This window comes from Lipophrys pholis (assembly GCF_963383615.2).
Source record: "Lipophrys pholis genome assembly, chromosome: 19".
In the NCBI taxonomy this organism is placed as follows: domain Eukaryota; kingdom Metazoa; phylum Chordata; class Actinopteri; order Blenniiformes; family Blenniidae; genus Lipophrys; species Lipophrys pholis.
The window spans coordinates 7,416,666-7,436,162 of record NC_137647.1 but is presented as its reverse complement, the minus strand read 5'-3'; the positions used below and the strand labels follow the sequence as shown (position 1 = coordinate 7,436,162).

The following is a 19,497-nucleotide window of genomic DNA, read 5'->3' as shown; positions in this document are numbered from 1 at the left end:
ATCAGAGTCAATAGTGAAACAAAATTTAATTTTGGGCAGTTTTACACTTTACAATGGATTATTTCTTTTTATCCTATATAAATAACATTTAGGCTTGAAGTATTCTTGAAAAAAAAAAACATCTGAGTGCGGCAATTTTCCATATAAAGGGTTCTTCTATCTGCTGTGGCAACGACCAAGTACGTGAGATAACAATGTGCTTCGAATTACTAGCCGATCTGACAAAATATATAAAGTATTTGCATTATTCAAAGGCCCTATAACAAGCAGACACCATTTACAAGCTTGTAAAAACATTGCTGCATATTTGAAGTTTGCCCCCCCCCCAAAAAAAAACCTCTTTCACACAACGGGCTAATAAATGTCGGGTTTTCCTGCCAGGCATAGAGCATGAAATAGGACAGTACATACACAAACTTGAAAAGAGTGCCCTCCACACACTAAAGCGTGGAGGAGGGGGCATCATGACTCTTGGCTCCCGCGGCTTGTTGCCGGTGCAGATGAGGCAGAATTCCCTGAATCTGGCTCGAAGGGTTTCCAGGTACAAACCTGTTGTGCGATCGTAATACAATGGCGTTTTCGTCACATGACGTCACGTCGTTGGCACGTACGTGCAAAACACATGCGTGACAGGTTAATGGAAATTAGCCAAAGGCGTTTGTTTAATGTTTTATTGTTGTTGTTTTCTTTCTCTGCCTGCTCCAACAGGCCGCGTTGGGATAAAATGAGTAAAGACGTCGGTTTGCCACGGCACAAGATTCTAAAAAGTCCTAAATATGACCTGCGTTTTTTCCAGGAACACTGACAAGCTTTAATGGTTTTACTCAACAAAGACATAAAATAACAGAATTGTTTGTGTAGAATTGGGTAAAGCACAACGCCATTGTCAAGCCTTCTTTCTGGCATGGATACACATCCGGCCACATTTTATGACCCATTTATGCAGAAAACAAAGAAATTTAAGACTTTGATTTGCCAGTGTATACGTTTTTTTTTCTTCTTTTTTAGAGTTTTTATTCGAAAAATACAAAACAACTTTGTTTTCTTCAACTCTTTAATCCGATCTGTTTTTAACATTAGCAAACCCGAGGGCTCACCGAATCAGTACAGCTCAATAGAAAAAACAACAATGCGGAAAAACCCTGAATAACCATTTAGTTTTTTTTTTTTTTTGGTTTTTTTTTTTTACACATGTACCTGCCCAATGGGAACCCCGGCGAAAAGACAGAGAACAAAACCTCCTGAAAAGGTTCGGAATCAGTGACGCGGGGTCGGCTTTAGCTTTGAGTTGCAGCATCAGTTTATAGCTTTATGGAAGAATTGTCTCTGCAGGCAAAGCTGCTCTGGAGGCAGAAATGACTCGACGGACGACGCTCCACCATCACTCTGTCGGTTTTCGAGACAATGACCTCATCTCGTTGTCCCTCACAGGCACATCGACTGAAAACTGGCGTCACCCAACAGTTTACGCGAAGTTACGCGACTTCTGATATTGACCCAGTACCGAGCTGCTGTTGGCACAAAGCAAAGACAGATACATCTGGTAACCTCCAAACTAAATTCAATTTGTTGCAAATTGTGATGACCTTAGTGGTTGTTTCCTACCATGTAATTTTTGAGAGTTTTTTTAGTCATCTTAGCTTGTCCACGGCAGCTATATCTGCTCACTACAATTTATGTCTCTATTTTTGCCTCCAGAGTGGCTCCGACTCTCGGCATCGTCCCGATCCCGCTCCGGTCTCGCTCGCCGTGTAAAAAAAAAAAAAAAAAAAAAAAGTTTTTTAAAAACTCCGTAATTCGTCCTGGAAGTGTCTGTCACATCATCTGAGTCCTGGGCATGGAGTCCTGCTGGTGTCCCGGGTACCAGTGTCCAAAATTGTTCATGTATCCTCCCGAGTGAACCGGCGCGCCTTTGGACGCCATGCTGATGTCCCACAAGGTGCACGGGGAGGAGGAGGACGACGGGGGCGGGGCCAGGTGGTCGCCCTCGGGTCCGCACGGCCCGTTCTTCATGATCTTCTTGTATTTGGAGCGTTTGTTTTGGAACCATATTTTCACCTGAGAGACGAGAGACAAGGAGAACGAGGTGAGTGTTCCAATTCAGTGAAGGCGAAGTGGAAATGAGGGCTGCGCGGTATACCGCTAATTTATCATCATTTATCGTCAGCATTTCAACACATTAGATGTTCTGGATTTACGACACACTTTATGTAAAATCGCTGATTAATGGCAAATAACGTGGTCATGAAGCTGATGAATGAAATGATGGCTGTCAAGTTAACATGATCTATTAACGTCACTTCTTCAGAGATAAAATACTGCTGTTTGGCAAAGTGCATCAAAATCAAGATTTCTCAATGCCCTTTGTATTAAGCAACGACACAATAGCTGCTTTTAGAACTGTACCACTCTGACAGAGGTCAACTGCATTCCTACATTTTTTTCCCAGAAGTTGAAAGTCACTCATGAGACTCGAGCGAGAAACTTCCCCTTTCCCTCTTTTTTTTGGGGGGGGAAAAACTCTCCTCCATGTTTTATCTCACTCCAAATAAATTATAGCTGAATAACATTACATTATTCTACATGACAACCATAACTGGGTTTGACTAAATCTGTTGCTACACTATCTAAAGTACTATATACACAATGGCTTGTCATCATGCGGCTCATTTCCTCAGCTGGCTCGCCACGACTTTTATTTGCAAACTTTACTAAACTAAGATTAAACTAACAATACTTTATTAATCCCCTTGGGGAAATTCCTTTTTCCACGTTCACCCATACTATTTCTGGGATGTTGCGGGCGCACCACGACACTCCGGGCAGCCTGTCGGCCGCTACGATTAAGATGAGATATTTTCTATGTTCTACCTCAAACTTGGACTTTGTGACCGGTCATCTTCCATATTACAGTTTTTTGTGGGTTTTTTTGGTGCCAAATTTAGTTTTATTTTCTGAAACATATCGAGTAATTTCCTCCCCCAACGTGTCCAACTGGACATATTTGTGCTTGTTGGAGCCTCAGCGCTCCATAGAGACCGCAAGCAGATCAACACGGAAATATTATTTCCCTCCAAACCCTCATATAAATTCTACTGATTGCGCATTTCGTCACTAATTCTTTGTAAACCTCTTGCAAAACTCACGCAAATTGAAACTCATTCGGCATGATTCATGCTGGATCTTCATAAATCAGACCTAATGACGGCTTCATATCTCACGAAACTGAACGAGATGCGTGCCAGCGCAGGTTATTTGGCGAATATCAACATCGCGTGTGCAACAAGTTGGGAGGTCTCCCAACTCAAAGTGCAACAATGTGCTTAACAACATCAGTCTGTGCAACAATATGAGGATTTTTTTTTGTTTGTTTTTGTTCGATGTGCAGCAACTGAATGTGCAACTGCCCATTGGACAGCATAGAGTATCTTTAACATGCATTTCCAGACCTAACTTGTAGATGATCTCAAGAATACACCTGTGCTGCCTTGTATCTGTGCGCACGACTGTAAATATGTAAACCTTTAAGTGTTAAACGATGCAGACCGAATAAAGTCGGACTATCTGGCGACTATTAGCCTCCCTCATTCACACTTCAATCATTTTTCTTCTGCGGTTGGAGATAATTCGGCTGTGTTGTTGTAAATATAATTGGCATGCTGTCTGTTTCCAGCCTGCTTGCAAATTGGGCATTAAATTACACGGATGTGCCTGTTGGGCAATCTGTCAGCTCATCGGCGTCGCATAAATCATGAACATTTACGTGCAGTCAGCAAAGGGGGAAAAAAGAAAAGAAAAAGAAAAGTTTCGAACAGGTTTTAACCGCGAGTAACAATCTCCCACAGGCCGACTGGAGCTCTGAGAAACGTCCTGGCGCTATAGTTGTTTTCTCCTTCCTCACAGTCATGGGAATTTTTTATTTCTTTTTACTAAAATATTTTTAATTCTCTAAAATATCTAAGTCTTCTTTTTTTTTTTTAATTTGAGGAAAACTACACACTTTCACACCCAGATTCCAAACAGCCGAGGAGTCATGGAAAGTGACGTTTAATTTGAGCTCCATTGTTCCGCGCAATCTGCTGACGTCAATCACAGCCCGTGAGACGCTCAATCCATAAAAAATAAATAAATAAATAAAGCGCCACTCCATAAAAAACCCAACAGTTTCGCAGTTAAGGTCATACCTGCAGTTTCCAAATTTTCTATATTTAGTAAATGAATGGCTCGAAAAAGAAAGTCTGAGGTTTTAATGATAGCCTAATGCGCGACTGTCACCAAACTGCGGCGCCCGTGAAAATAATAATTACCTGGAGTGGCACGGCGCTTTGCATGAAAACCCTGAAGTGAGGACGTGGAGCGGAGCTTAGGAGGCCGGGAGTCAATCAACAGCACGTTACGTTAATGCACCCTCACTGAGAGGATTTCTTCTGTAATTATTGGTTTCATATTCCAGCAGCAACACGGAGCTGACAGGCCGCCTGAGAATCCGGCTAATGACGCTGGCGTTCAGGGAGGAGGGTGGCGGTGAGGCAGGCCAGGTGCCGCAGACAGGCCGAGTCTGCGGCACACAACAGCCTCACCGTGTTCGCCGCATTCACCGTTTCCTGCGCCGAACACGTGCGTGGAAGTGATTTAAAGTGGTCGTTTCACTAAGAGAGTGGCTCTACAAGGCAGTCGGGACATATTTTACAATCAATCCCACAACTTTTTTAAAACCTTGATCGTCGTGATTAATACCACGTCTGATTTTAACCAACATGCGTGGGATATTTCTAACTTCGAAAAGACAAGTCTTCCGATTGACTGCCGGTTCAAAATATTCTTAAAGGGACCATCGTTCCAATTTGTGGAGCTCGAGTGAAATTGACATCCCAATTCGAGGACTGTCAAAATTAAATTTAACCCATGTGGTCACATTCGAAAAGGCCTTTAAACGACATCTAACAATTAACAAAGTTAAAAAAAATAAAAAAATACATCGGTGCCCTATAAAAGATTTAATAGCTCATTGTTCCTATTGTCTGCAAGAAATATATAACGAGTGCAACGTTTTATGGTTTAAGCTCTAACTTTTGTCAGGAATTTGCTTAACTCTTTTTCTCTTAAAAACTAAATGAGGTGGTGAGAATTGCGGGGAATATCACGCTTGAGAAAATCACACGTATTTGTGGACCTAATAGACGACACCACCAAACTGATGGAGCAATTCCAGCGCAAGGGCTTACGGGTATTATAGCACCAACTTTAATAATAAAAAAAAAAAAGAAGTTCTAGTATATCTCTGATTCAATCAACATGCATGCAATTTTTAAAAAAATTTGAATTATACTCATGAATACAATAATTTGGAATAATCTACATTTTGACTTACTCCTGGTTTAATTGTACTGTAAACGATCCCACTATTACCTGTGTAACCAATAATTAATTTCTTTATTGTTGTAAATTGGCTTTAAGGTCACAAAGTCAGAAATCCGGAGAAAATTGTACCCAACTAATACTTTTTTTTTTTTATTTTACACAAAGTGCCATTTAAAGTATTAAGATGATTATCTGAATCAACAAAATGCCTAATTTAGACCATTTTCCTTTTGGAAAACTTCAATTAATCCTTGGTTTCGGTAGTCACTTCAACGATTTGCATTTGTGCAACTTAAAATATTGTGTTAACGTGTCTAAAAGTGAACAGTGAGACGGTCTTACGGAATTTATTCTGCATTGAGCGATTCAACTCTACACGTTTTTAGTGAGCGCTTTCAGACCGGGAACAGCTTGCTTAAGCTTGAACCGGCTCGTTCTTTTTTGGTTCTTGAGGGAGAAAAACATTTAAACTGCTACGTGCCGTTTCTCAGCTGCCTCTGGGAACACGAGAGATTTCAATGTGAAAGTGGTCAGCGGCTGGCCGGCAGCCTAATGGCACCAAGGCGGGAGATGTGGTGCGCGATCACTATCTTCAACTCTGTGTGTGTGTGTGTGTGTGTGTGTGTGTGTGTGTGTGTGTGTGTGTGCGCGTGTGTGTGTGTGTGTGTGTGTGTGTGTGCGTGTGTGCGTGTGCGCGTGTTTCCATCTCTAGATCTGTATGAAAACGCACACACGGCTAAACATGTCATGAGCAGCGTGTGCGCAGACTAACGCGCGGCGGCGTACGTGAAGAACGCGCACGCAAAGCTAATTACAGCCGACTGCGCGTTTCAATGGAAGCTGGTTTGTGTCGGCGTCTATTAACCGCGTCACCGCCAGGAGACGCACCTGCAACGTACAACTCTTTATAATCCCATGCTTCAGCGACTCATTACACCATCTTGTGGTATAAATTGGTACTGCGAGACAGGCCTGCCTGGAGCTAGCTGGATATCTCGCTAACGTTTCAGACGGCATTAAAACTGTCATTTTAATCCCACCCTGTTGATTAGTTTTAGACTTTTTTTTAAGGATACAGAAAAAAAGATATTACACACCATACCTCTAAAAAAAAACATTTTCTTGTTTTGTTTTGTTTAGTAGGTTTGGACTAGAGAAAGACTTGTTGTTTTTTCCGTGCGTCTTCAGGCAAGGGTGCACATTCAATCAGTTGGTGATCAGTATTTCTTTCAGGATGTGAACGATCCTGCAAATATTGAATGTCCGACGTTAACTTAATATCATGTACACACCTGATTTTATACCCGGTAGCTCTGACTCCGAGAGCTCGCCTCGCACTTTGTTGCCAATTTCCGTATTTTGTTGTTGCACTCCGATATATTTGCTAATTCTTCCGCCGACGTACCCACGCTATCATAAGGCGCTCCATCCAATAACTGTATGGCTTTTGCAAATAAAGAAATATTGAAACGATAGTTTCCAGCAAACCATTTTAATGTAAACAGGATATGAAGAACACGAAACTTTAATTGGAAAACGTCTGTTTGGATGTGATGTAATTTGCCGGTTATTCTGACGTACAGTCAGACGTTTGTTCAAATAAAACTTTCAAGCACGAGTGAGCGTCACTAACTCAAACATCGGATTTAGTTCAGTGGGAAATTTGCAAACATCTAGTGTTACACGGGAACTCATAATGGTTGACACATGAAATATGAGCATTTCATTTAATATATTTGAGCATTCTCACACTCAAAATGCTTTTTCAGAGCCTCCATGTGTCAGAAACTAATACATAAATATTAAATAAATATTAACCTGTTTAGAAAGAGTGAAATGACAATTCCTTCTAATTTTCAAGCCCTTTTTTTTTTTCATTTGAAGCCAGCATCAGAAATAATACACATAAGCTCAGAGCAATCTGTTAAAAAATAAACATATAACATGCGGTGGTGGCCAAAGTTCAGAACAAGAAACGTACATGCGACTTTAAATGGACTGGATGGAAGCTACGTCCCAATATGGCCGCCATTTCCAGACAGTTGATTTAAGCTCTTCTGATGGAAAAAACATGTAGGAATAATGACAATCACACTCCAGCCACCGCCGGCGCCTCGGCCCCCCAAAAGTAAACGCTTCCCCAGCGAGCGTGCGTTGGAGCATGACTCGCAGCAGACCACAATCCAAACCACTTTGCCACTACAAAAGGTGTAGGCAAATGAAGGGATGATCTCTTACTCCCCGTGTAAACAGAGCTGCGGCGGTTAATTCATACGGGATTAGGACGACTTCCAGTGATGACATCAGCTAGTGGTGTGTACACAGCGCGCACACACACACACACACACACACACACACACACATACAGTTACACACACCTTAATAGTTCAAATGAGGCATTCCCCAATAGGACACCTGCTCACAACTCCAGCCTTTTATTTTCTGCCCTCACACATGTAATGTATCTGCAGCCGAGCATGACGAGACCAAATGTGACAAAAAGCCCTTTATCTGCCGCTGCATGTCAGACAGCATCACTTCCTGCTGTTTGTCTCATGCAGGACAAAGACTGTAATCACAGTCAGGATGACTGCGCTCGTAAATAACAGCGACTTCCCCGCCGACGTCTCCGCTTCGACACGGTGACTGTTGCTCGTGAGGAAAATGCTCACTGAGTGTCTGACCTGGTTTTCTCGAGAGCAAATTTACAATTTTTTGTGAGAAACCGAATTATCTCTTGTGCTCGTGGTGAGCTGAGAGTCGTACTACGTACACACGCTGATTCGAAATGTAGGCCCCGTTTACAGGAGGACACTTTCAGGTTGGGTGGGCTCACACGACACTAGTGCTCGGAGCCACTGAAAACTGAACTTTTTGAAAACGCTGCGGCCGAATGAAAACAGTGCTGCTATGCAACTTTGTCGCCTGCCCGTACGAACGTCAGTGGACTCGCCGTTGTTAATATTTATAGAATATTGTTCATATGTGAGCGTGGTTTCATTTACAAAAACCAACAACACCACCCACTAGTGGCCTGGAATGTGAACTACACTATTTTACACTACTTAGTCAAGATAGGAATCTGTTTAAATACATTAAAGTTATTCTTTTTCATTTAAAAAAATTAAAGGAAACAATAAAAAGTAAGAAGTCTGTGTAGCAACAGTAAGCTAATGTTGGCTAGCTTTACAGCCGCGTTAAAACTAATCTTACACATATTTGTTTTATGTTCACTTATGAATGCAGGTTGTTGTTTATTATATGAGCTCATGTAGTAGAAAATACTTTCTGAATGTGAACACTTACTAAATGTAAGCTCAGTTTTATTTAGTTTAGCCTAATCTTATGATTTCAAACCACCTTTGAATTGATTAAAGAGAATTTAGCTTTGGTTAATTTTTGAAGCTTCATTAAAATAATACCAAGTAGGTAAATTACTTATAATATATATAAATACAATGAGATATTGTGAGCAGTTATATCTAACCTTTTGCACAATGTTTATTGGTATATTTCTAAAAATATACCGTGGGCTTCGTTGAGTTTGAGGTAAAAATGATCAAATCTGAGCCAGTAGTCTTTATGAAATAAATGGTGTAAATAAAGTGCATTATATCTCCAGCTATGTTAATTTGTTTTGGGTTTTTTTTGTCTGCTTTAAGCTGATAACACCACAGCTAACTAAATAAATTGCTGTCCACCCACGTAGTTCGAGTAAATGAGGAAACCGTCACAACCTGTTTGAGGAACCAAATCCAAAATTTCTGGCGTCACTAAACAGTCTTCCTAGGAAATTAACATGAATGTTGAAAAAACAAACAAAAAAAACCAACGATTTATTTGGGTAAAGCACTTCTGAGAGATGGATAAAATGTAGAAAATAGAAGTGCAGTATGTGGTAGTCTTGTACACAGGTTTAGAAGAGCAGACATATAAGCTTTGGACAATATATTCCATCTGTGTGTGTGTGTGTGTGTGTGTGTGTGTGTGTGTGTGTGTGTGTGTGTGTGTGTGTGTGTGTGTGTGTGTGTGTGTGTGTGTGTGTGTGTGTGTGTGTGTGTGTGTGTGTGTGTGTGTGTGTGTGAACACCGAGAGTCGCCTGTGTGTCGCGGTGTGCTGAGAGGTCATAACTTATTCTGGGACAAAATGTACGTGTTTGATTACGTTTAATTGTGGAAGCGAGTCGTAACGGGGCGCCGGCGCCTGTTCGGGCTTCTGTTTTTGGCTCGGCTCTTTAACAACGGAAATAATCGAAGGTGTGATCAATTTGGATTACGGAGTACATCTGAATTCATGCGTGCGCACGCACGCACGCACGCACGCACACACGCACGCACGCACACACGCACACACACACACACACACACACACACACACACACACACACACACACACACACACACACACCATTGGAAAAGCTTTTCAACAGGAAATGTTTCTCGTGTTTGTTTTGAACGTATTATTATTTTATCTATTTAAGCTCCATTTTTGGTTTTTCGCATGAATCCCCCCCCCGGTGTGTTGCATCCTGGGTAATACCTGCGTCTGCGTCAGGCCCAGCTTGGCTGCGAGGTCGGCCCTCTCGGGCAGAGCGAGGTACTGGGTTTGCTGGAAGCGCTGGTTGAGCGCTTGGAGCTGCAGGCTGGAGTAGATGGTGCGAGGCTTCCTGATCTTCTTCCCCTTCCCGTTCAGCCGCACCTCGCCGTTCTCGATCACCGCCGTTGGCTTCTCGTGCTCTGAACGACACAGAACAAGGGGTAGAAGGGCTCATTACTCGGCGGGACACTTTCCTGATAACACTGGTGACAAACATACATCTTGAGCACAAGAACATGCTCACGCGAGACGTTATCAAACTTGAAGTCGCTTCATTTGGTGTAACTTCAACTGAAACCTGCTCTAAAGGTCTTTAAAACAACTTTCATCCTGCAATCAGCCGTGAAATCAAATCAAATTAATCAAACCTCACTGAAAACATGTAAACTATGAGTTATCGTTTAGAAAAAGAGAACATTGTAGGAAAAAGTCTGCATTTCAGACAGTACTTCATCTTTATTTTCTTAGTTTGTCCAACATATAAAAATGACTGAACTCTCTTACATTAAATCTGGAGTATTAAAGTAAAGTCCATATCTTTTTACTATTTTAAATAAATCTGCTATTCAAGTGTTTACTATTCAACAAAAAATTCAAAATCTGTTTTTTTAAAACACACACACACACACACACACACACACACACACACACACACACACACACACACACACACACACACACACACACACACACACACACACACACACACACACACACACTCTACAGCATTATAATGTTATTAATGTTTTTGTCTTCTTTATTGATAAAACACCTAAAAATGGCAACATTTTACTGAAATTCACACCAGAAAACTTGTTGAAACAAACAAAGTAATATGAATAATTCAAATCACATAACCTTTGAATCAATTTCAAACAAAATTCTGTCTAACATACCATAAAATAGAGATTCTAATGCAAAATATTGCACTTTAACAAATATTTTGGGAATATTTATGCTGAAATGAGACGTAAATTGAACTCAGTAGGTTTTAGTCTTTCGCCGAGGAAAGAGCGGGTCAACACGGAAACAAAAACACTCAACATGGAGGCAGGTCTTACTCGAGTAAGTGGAAATAAGGGCGATGGAGAGTTTAAATACGCCTCCACGAAGATGACCCAGCTTTATTAAGCCACACTGAATACATGATAATCTAAAGGTACGAATGTAAGAGAGCAGGTAAAGAACAACACCGCCCCCCCCCTCCCCTTGCTCTCTCAAAACTAGTTTACATTTATTCAGGCGAGAGGGCTTTTCTTCTTCTGCTTTCCCCTTTTCTTTTTCTCTCTTTTCTGTTAAAGAAAGCAATACTGTGTGTATGTTCGCCCACGCTGATCGTTGTTATGACATGAGCTCACAGCCTGCAGTGGCAGGAGAGAACAGCTGTGGACGAGCCAAAGGCCCCACAAGACGCTCCGGCTGTAACTGAGCCCACTGCAGCTCCTGCAGCACGGCGGAGAGCCGGCAGAAACACAGCAAAACACGTCCTACGATGATCCCAATGTGTGTTTGTGTGGATGTTTCGGGTCCAACAAGAGCGTCTGTAAAAGGTATTTTGATGACGGTGATTTATTTCATGCGTGTGGATCGTTAACAAATTCACATAAACACAGTTTGTGTAAAAATGAAACCTTATTCCCGCGGCGCCAACGTAAATAAAGCCATTCGTGAAGCAACTCCTATTTCCTCTTCCTAATGTGTTCCTGAAATTAAGACGAAAAACAACCCAATGCCACAAAGACAGAAATACCTATAAAACAGATATCACACCAAGAAGGAGATATTTTATGCCACAAATGCATATTTTTAAATTTAACTTCCATAAAAGGTCCTTAATAAATAGAAAATGTATCATAGTTGAGTGACATTTGAATTACAGTAAATGCTGATATTTTGATTAAAATTATGTGAAAACACAAAGAAACTGGGCAGTTTGGGAATCAGGAGCCTTGTGGCTCACGTAGCGCCGATGAGAAAGTGCTTATCGTGTTTCAAAGGGGCGATCATCGTCTGTGCCTCCTGTTTAAATCGTGAATGTATAGAATGTAATGGATGAAAAACAAAGAAAACAGTCTACACAGGGAGGAATCCCTTAATTTATGTATTGCACAAGGACAAAGTGAGAAAACCTGTCGGAAATGTTGGTTTGCTTCCTTCAAAAATCAAATTTTTGCAAGAATAAAATAAATTTTCTGTGTGTTTAGATGAAGAAGGAGACATTTTAATGCTTGCACTAATATGGAAGCATAAACACATTAAAGATAAATGGGATGAGTTACTTTGTATCGATGGTATTTTCTCACATGTGTAATAGTGAGAAAAAAAAAGAAAGAAATATTTTGATTTTCTCTATTTATTTGCGTATAATTGAACAAACTGACAATATGGACGGTCGGGTTTACAGCTAGAGAAAGATATTATACTCTACATGGAGGTTAAAAATCCACAAAGAGAGTATATAGATGCATTGAGGTAATAAAATTAATACAATTGCATGTGTATTCAGCAGTGTCAGGCACCCTGAACACTGTGGGGAAAAGACATTTTAAAAATAATAAAGAAAAGATGTGAGAACTGCAACAGAAGAAACTGTAATAGTATTAATAAAATAAAAGCAGCAATAATAATAATTGATAAGCTGCAGCAAATGTATTATTCAATTCATTTTTAATTTCTAAACCATTGTGTTTATTAAATGTGTTAAATGTCAAATTCGCTATGTTGTCATTCACACCTCTGATTAAATTATGATTGGAGGTAAATCCTTTGTTCTGTTTACACTGTTTGTTTTTCTTCCACTCACAGCATAAAAAATATATAAATTGTTGAGATGAGTAAATTCAATTCATTAAATGTTAATCCTGTCTTACCAGGGGGTGTCTGCAGATTAAGATCAGAGGCCCTGCAGCCTGTTTGTGCCCATGAATGAAGATGATGATGAGGATGATGGTTTGGGTTTGTGGAGGAGCTCGTGCGGGCCGCTGCGGGACACCACACGTCCGCTGTCGGCCGCTTCTTGTGGGCGAGCCTCTGCAGCCTCAGCAGGGCCGTGAACGCATCATCCTCCAACCCCAAAGTACACTGTGGCCGACCTGTGTGTGTGTGTGCGTGTGTGTGTCCAATTATTGTGGTTTATTTTCGTGTTTTTGCAGCCTTATAGCTCCACATCGGGAGTTTTAATGGCCGAACTTTACCCCCGCTGTGCCCGTCCTTATTATTTCCCTGCGTATTATTGCATTTATTGTGACATCATTTAAAAAAGAAAAAAGAAAATATATATTTTTTACTGGGGCCGGTGCATTTGTTCTTAATCAAAATGTTGCTGATTAAAACAACGTGTTTATGCATGTTTTACTGTTTGTTTTCTTTCCCTTTAAAAGAAATCCGAGCAGCCATTAAATGACGCACAAATTACAGGCTGCAGTGAGGGAAAATGGGCAAACAAAAATGCATGCTATTGTTTTTAATTAGGGTTTTTTCTTTCTTCTTCTTCTATTAAATCGTGCTTAAACTTACCAGAATCCTCCAGTCTGGTGTGTCCGAGCGCACCGCCGTGGCCCCCGTGTTGGTAGGGCAGGTAGGCCCCGGGGTGGTGCGCGCCCACGGGGCTGTGGTAAGGCGCGTACCCCAAAGAGCGGCCGTAGGAGGACGCACCGGAGGAGAAGGGCCCGTCGTGTTGCGAGGGCCCCACGGCGTGCAGGCCGTGGACGGAGTAATGGTTGTGGGAGAGGCCCGGTGAGGGCTGCTGGTGTCCAGGATGTCCGGGGTAGCCGTGGCCGAACTCAAGAAACGCCGATTTGGAGGGATCAGTGGGGACTAAAGTGTCCGATATAGAGCTCATAGTCATCATTGGGGTGATGGGCAACAACGCAGAGGGCAAAAACTAAACAAACAAAAAATAAAAAAATGCTTCAGTTACGACCTCCAGACCCGTGTCATAATAAAGCAACCCCGCAACCCCGCATTAACGATTAAAGAACTTGCACTTTCAAAAACTAATCAAAGAGCGCAATCTTGTTGATATTTATAATAAACGCGGATATGACGCAGGTTTGTCCTCCGCTACATCCCAGCTGAAGGCTCCATAAACGTGACACTCGGTTGTAAAAACCATTAAGTCCCACAGAGGTGCGCAAAACGCATGACAGAGAAAGCGAGGGGGAAAAAAAGGTGGAAAAAGAGCGCGGCGCACGGTGGGAAAAGCTTTCTCGCGAGGAAATACCGAAAAATAAATCTTTTTTTTAAAAAGTCCTACGAACTTTCCTTCCTCGGTCGGTCCACAGTCGTTCTTGTCCCGGGTTGTGAGAGCGCAGCGAGATGAAGACTGCGGTGTGTTTCCTCCCACTTTCAGAGCGCACTGTGCGCCCGTACCCTGCGCGCTCTGCCTCCACATGGCACCAGCCGCGCGCTCATTGGCTGCCGCGCCTCATCGTGTCACACGCTAATCACGGAGAGTACCGGCGGGTGGAGGACGGGCAGCGATCACCGGGTGAGGAGAAGTGAAGGACAACCTTTAGCCGGCAGAGGTTCTGAATCGCAATCTAATCATCAAATACAGGTCAAATGGCCAGTTTATTAATTACAGAGTAATAAACATGGAGCTGAATAACAACCACAATGAGCAGTTTAATCTGGGGATGAAACAAATACAATCGAGCATTTTGTAAGACATTATAAAGTATTTGTGGTGCTGAAAGACTCAGTCAATTCACTGATTTTAAATCATGATGCCTAATTAATCGTGCAAAATTGAATAAAAAATAATAGAGAAAGTAAGCAATACAATGAATTTTTCACACTGTTGTTACTATTGATATTTAAGCTAGAACCAATTTTAAAGAGCATGTCAGGTGACGTGCTTATCAATTACAATTTGAAGGTTTAATTTGCAACAAATACCCTAACATGACTGATGTATTGCATAGAGCAACGATATTAAACTTTTTTTTTTTTCATATTTTGAGGCAAGTAAGAGAAGTTTAAGGAAAAGTGGACACCGTTTGTTGATGATAAATTTAAAGCTAGGGTCCAAGGTTTTTTTTTGTTTTGTTGTCTTGTTCTTAAGATTCATGAAAGACGTCATGCTTTTGTTAGGTCGTAAATCACAATCTCGGGAAAATGGTTAGAAAGTTATAAAATCAGACCGATTTAATTTGGAGCCATTGTTGTTATGAGTTTGCAATAAAAAAGCGCTCTTTACCAAAGTTGTATGTCATTTCCATGTATTTCTCACCTTTCATTTTCTTGAAGTTGAATTGAATCGAATAAACCGGTTTCACATTTAAACGGCGAGGACATAGAATACAGTAAATAAATAAATAAATAAATAAATAAATAAATAAATAAATAAATAAAAACCCACAGCAGTGTGGATGAAGACTTGCGCACGCAGCGCCTGTGGTCCCACACCGGGGGGACAATTACAACAAACATCGCCCTTCAGAGAGAAACTCCAAACTTGTGATTTTGGCAGAGCAGAAGCTCGGACACTGTAATTTCCTTCACTTCACGGTCATTACGCTCATCTGCGGTGGAAGTCCCGGAGTGTGGGCCTCCATTCAGCCCGTGCGCCGTGCCGTGCCGCGCCGCGCCGCGCCGCTACGGGCCGCGCGCACGCAGCCGGCCTCATTTCCAGCGCCGCACAAACCACTAATGCGCAAAATGAACTGTAATAATCTGATTGAGCGTTTTCAAGACACTTGCTGCAATTGTTTCAGGGGATTAGAACCTGATGGTTTAATAATAAGGTCTTCTATTTGGGGAAACACGAGTTCTTCAAGTCAATTGGTGCGGCTGCGGGTGTAAAGAAAGCTGAGATTATCTCCTGTCAAATTACTTACTCTCGTTTCGGTTTTATGTTGTTGGACTTATGATTTTACAAATAAACGCCACTTTCATCTGAAACCTATTGAAACTTGTTCCATGTTGTTACAGTAATATTTGATCAGATGCGCCAGGATATAAAAGAAAATCCTCTAATCTACTGAGTCATAATAGAGTTATTTAAATATGATTAAAAATTAAATCCCGGTAATCAATAAAACAAATATACAGCAATAGCGTGGTCAGTTTTACACGTATATTCTTAGACTAAAAGAGCAGATTTTTCTAACTTTACACAGTTACAACAGTGTAAAAACACCTTTATCCTTCCATAAAACCTCAGTGTTAAAGCTTATATGCAGCTATGACAAAGTAAGCTAAAGATATTTACCTTTTTAAAGAAAAACAAAACAAGGATCCGGTGAATGTTATTAAAAGGATTCCCTCCTCTGGAAAAAAAATGTTGTGCTTTTGTATTGTAGTCTTTATAAATATATATATGATTACTTCGTCATTGTTTCCTCTAAACTATGACTGATAAGTCAACGATGGTGCTGCTTGTATAGCATGATTATAATTTGTCTGAATAAAGACAAAACATGTTATACTTTGTCTTTAAGCTTGTCATACGTTGACATAATAACATCACTCACAATACAAGTGAGAAAAGACTAAATGGGGGCATGTTTCACCAACTTTGTATGTCTCAAGATAGTAGTACTGAATACAATATTCTAAAGAAATACTGTATATCACATAAAAAAAATCATTTTAAAGCTAGAACTCCTGAAATGCAATTGAATCGGGTCAGTATCAGTCTTTCCCCACAGATTTTATTCTCAGAAAATGGCCCATAATGGTGTAATTTGTTTGCTTTTGTGACTTTAAATTGACGAAAATTAACCCTGAAACAACTAAAACTTAATTTAAGTCGCACGGTCACAATTGCAGACGTAATTTGGAAATTTGAGTCTGAGCAACATAATTATTTGTAGTTTAAACAAATGATTTAGTTTGTGAAAATGTTAATAACTTTTGATGATAAAAGTGAAGGTTGACAGGGGATTTGAAATTGTATGATCTTCACTAAAACTGCAATGGAGCAAAACTACTAAAGCCAACAAACTAATGATGAATTAAGTTGCACAAACATAATAAAATCTGCTGAACGTCGGATTACTTTTTAAGGAATGGAGGATCATTTTTGATGAGGGTGTTTGTGTCAGGTCTCTTTCTGTGTTCACGTCTTCCCCTCCCAAGTGTAGATAAACCCTCTCTGTTGCCAAATCGTTTCAGTACACTCGCATCTAAATATCTCGCGTTTCTTTATCACCTTCTTGTGTCTTGTTGCCTCCCGGCCCATGCACACGGTCTCTCTTTCCTCTGTGTATGCTTCTCTTCAGCAGGTGGTGCTCATTAACTCCGAGGTCAATGCCGTCCTGACGGACGAGTCCCTGGAGAAACAAATTAAACTGGGGGTTTCCCTGCTGGAGAAGCCACTATAGGCCATGGCCCTCAATGGTCAGCTTCTCTCGTGAGTAATGCGGCGCACAAATCCTGTCGCCATTACCTTCTCAGATGACCGCACGCAGAAATGGTGCTTCTTAATGTTTGCTTCTTTCACACACCCCTTCATCCTGGGATTTCTGTGGCTGAAGGCTTACAAACCCCACGTTAACTGGTCCACCGGCGGCTTGGAGCCCTGGAGCAGCGCCTGCAGGAATAACTGTTTCCCCGCACCACCTGCCAATCCCGTTCGAGTACATAAACTGATTCAACCTCCGAGTGTCACTGACGCACCCGAAGTGCTCTCCCAGTGCAGCGCAAAGGACAGCCATGTACACCCCTGTGCCTTTCTCTCCAGAATGCTGCCACTGGCTGAGTAGAACTGCGATGTGGGAAACCAGAAGCTGTTGGTCATGAAGTTAGGAATGGCGACACTGGCTAGAGGGAACGGAGCTCAAAAACCTGGAGTATCTCTGCTCCCAACCGGCCAGGTGGGCTCTCTTTTTTTGATTGATTTGACTTCACTGTCGTATCAGTATGGGAGGTCAAGGAGAGGGTCAAGCATGCTCTGGAGGGGCTGATGGTCCCGGAGCGCTGTCCACCTAACTGTCTTTTCACTCCCGAGATCCGCAGGTCCCAGGTGATCAACTGGACCCATTGGTCTTAGGTCTCCTGTCACTGGGGAGCCCAGATAACCCTTTGTGTGGCAGCTCTGGTGGCCCGGCATGGACAAGGATATCCAAGAGTATGGAGCCGTCTGGCTTCTCATCACTTGTCGAGGACTTTGTTACTACCTTACCCTGGTCCGACGGTAACACTGTGATTCTCATCGCTTCACGAAAATGGTGCCTTTTGTTTCACTGCCCAAGTTTCCCTCTGCCAAGAAGATGGCAGAGGTTCTTCTTAACCATGTGTTCAAGGTTCATGGGTTTCTAGCAGACGTGGTGTCGGACCAGGGGTCTAAGTGTGTGTCCAGGTTCTGGAAGACCTGCTAGGAGACTCAGGGTGTGGGTGAGTCTCTTCTCTAGGTACTACCCCAAGACTCAACCAGGACCTGGATCCTGGCCTCAGGATCCTGACCACGCGGAATCCCTCCTCCTGGTCCAAACAGCTGCCCTGTGTTCTGAACTTCTGTCCTGTGTGTGAGTCTGCTTTCGGGTTCTGTTGGGATCTATGACAGTTACCAAGATTTTGGCGACCACATTAACATTTATGAGAGTTTTAACACCTTTCAACACGACACCCGTGCAGCTCCACCTCTCCATGAACACCTCAGCAATTACCATAAAAGACAATTATTATGTTTCTGACAGGTTAACCAATTATGAGCAACATAAAAGTAAAAAGGGGTGTTCCACTGGATCTCATTACATGATACAGGTGTGGCGAGGCAGGCGTGACGCGGCAGGCGTGGCGCAGGGAGTGCACATGAAGCAGGGAACCAATTAATAATGTCTTGCTCCATTAGGGAATAATATTCTGATGACATTGAAACTTTTTCCGAATCAAATTAGACATTTTCAAACACAAAGCAGTGCAGTTCAATCAGTGTCACCTCGTCCTTGATACATACGCCACAGTGATAAATAAGCATTTTATCCACCACAGACTGCTGCCACATGAGGAGGAAAACTATTAGGTGGATGTTTTTCCAAGTATATTTTTGACAGATTTTTTTGCATTTATTTCACACATTTTAACACATATCTGCACCTTATCCTTCTTAGAACTTGACATTTATCCACATGGACGTCAAGTTACATCAATAATGGCCCCACCAGTTTTCTCAATACGGAAAATAATGTAGTTTCTGTCCAAGTATTGAATCACCCACCAACAAAAAAGACTAAATACATTTTGAAAGTTCATCGTGTATCAATAAAATTAAAAACTTGACTATCTGTGCACAAGTATCTGTACTTCAAGCACTTTCAGGAAACTTTTTTCAGCTCCTGGTTGTTTCTCTTCATAATGTCAATTGTGACATGTCAATGTGGCAAAATGGGATGTGGGGCCGTAAAACCCATTTAATCTGCCCTCAGATTGACTTCAAATATGAAGTATAACATTCATGAAACAAAACAAAAACATAATTCTCGAGGAACTAAATTGAAAAGAAAATAATGACGCCTCCTCATTTGGAATAAATTGCTGTAATTCTACTTTACATTGTAAATGTAAAATTAAAGGCTTTTTAGAAACGTCTTCACT

The 19,497-nt window shown here is 41.5% G+C and overlaps 1 protein-coding gene across 2 annotated transcripts; it reads right to left on the bottom strand.

Moving 5' to 3' along the window:
- Positions 1-1,153: 1,153 nt before the first annotated feature.
- On the bottom strand, positions 1,154-14,346 carry LOC308125007 (homeobox protein Dlx4a-like). 2 transcript variants are annotated; one of them, XR_013936352.1, is made up of 4 exons: positions 13,474-14,346; positions 9,901-10,097; positions 1,606-2,058; positions 1,154-1,511 (listed from the first exon to the last, which is right to left on the bottom strand). XR_013936352.1 is itself a non-coding variant. In XM_080488449.1 (3 exons), exons 1-3 carry the CDS (start codon positions 13,805-13,807, stop codon positions 1,816-1,818), a joined length of 774 nt encoding a protein of 257 aa, XP_080344575.1. In that variant the 5' UTR covers positions 13,808-14,346; the 3' UTR covers positions 1,154-1,815. The 2 variants fall into 2 exon arrangements, 1 of the variants encoding a protein (XP_080344575.1); XM_080488449.1 differs by having other exon boundaries at positions 1,154-2,058.
- Between the last annotated feature and the right edge of the window lie 5,151 nt (positions 14,347-19,497).

Coding starts and splice junctions, on each gene's coding strand:
- LOC308125007 (XM_080488449.1), bottom strand. CDS start 13,807: ATGATGACTATGAGCTCTATATCGGACACTTTAGTCCCCACTGATCCC. Junction 10,098..13,473: donor CACCAGACTGGAGGATTCTG/GTAAGTTTAAGC, acceptor TGTGTCGTTCAG/AGCACGAGAAGCCAACGGCG. Junction 2,059..9,900: donor TGGGCCTGACGCAGACGCAG/GTATTACCCAGG, acceptor CTCGTCTCTCAG/GTGAAAATATGGTTCCAAAA.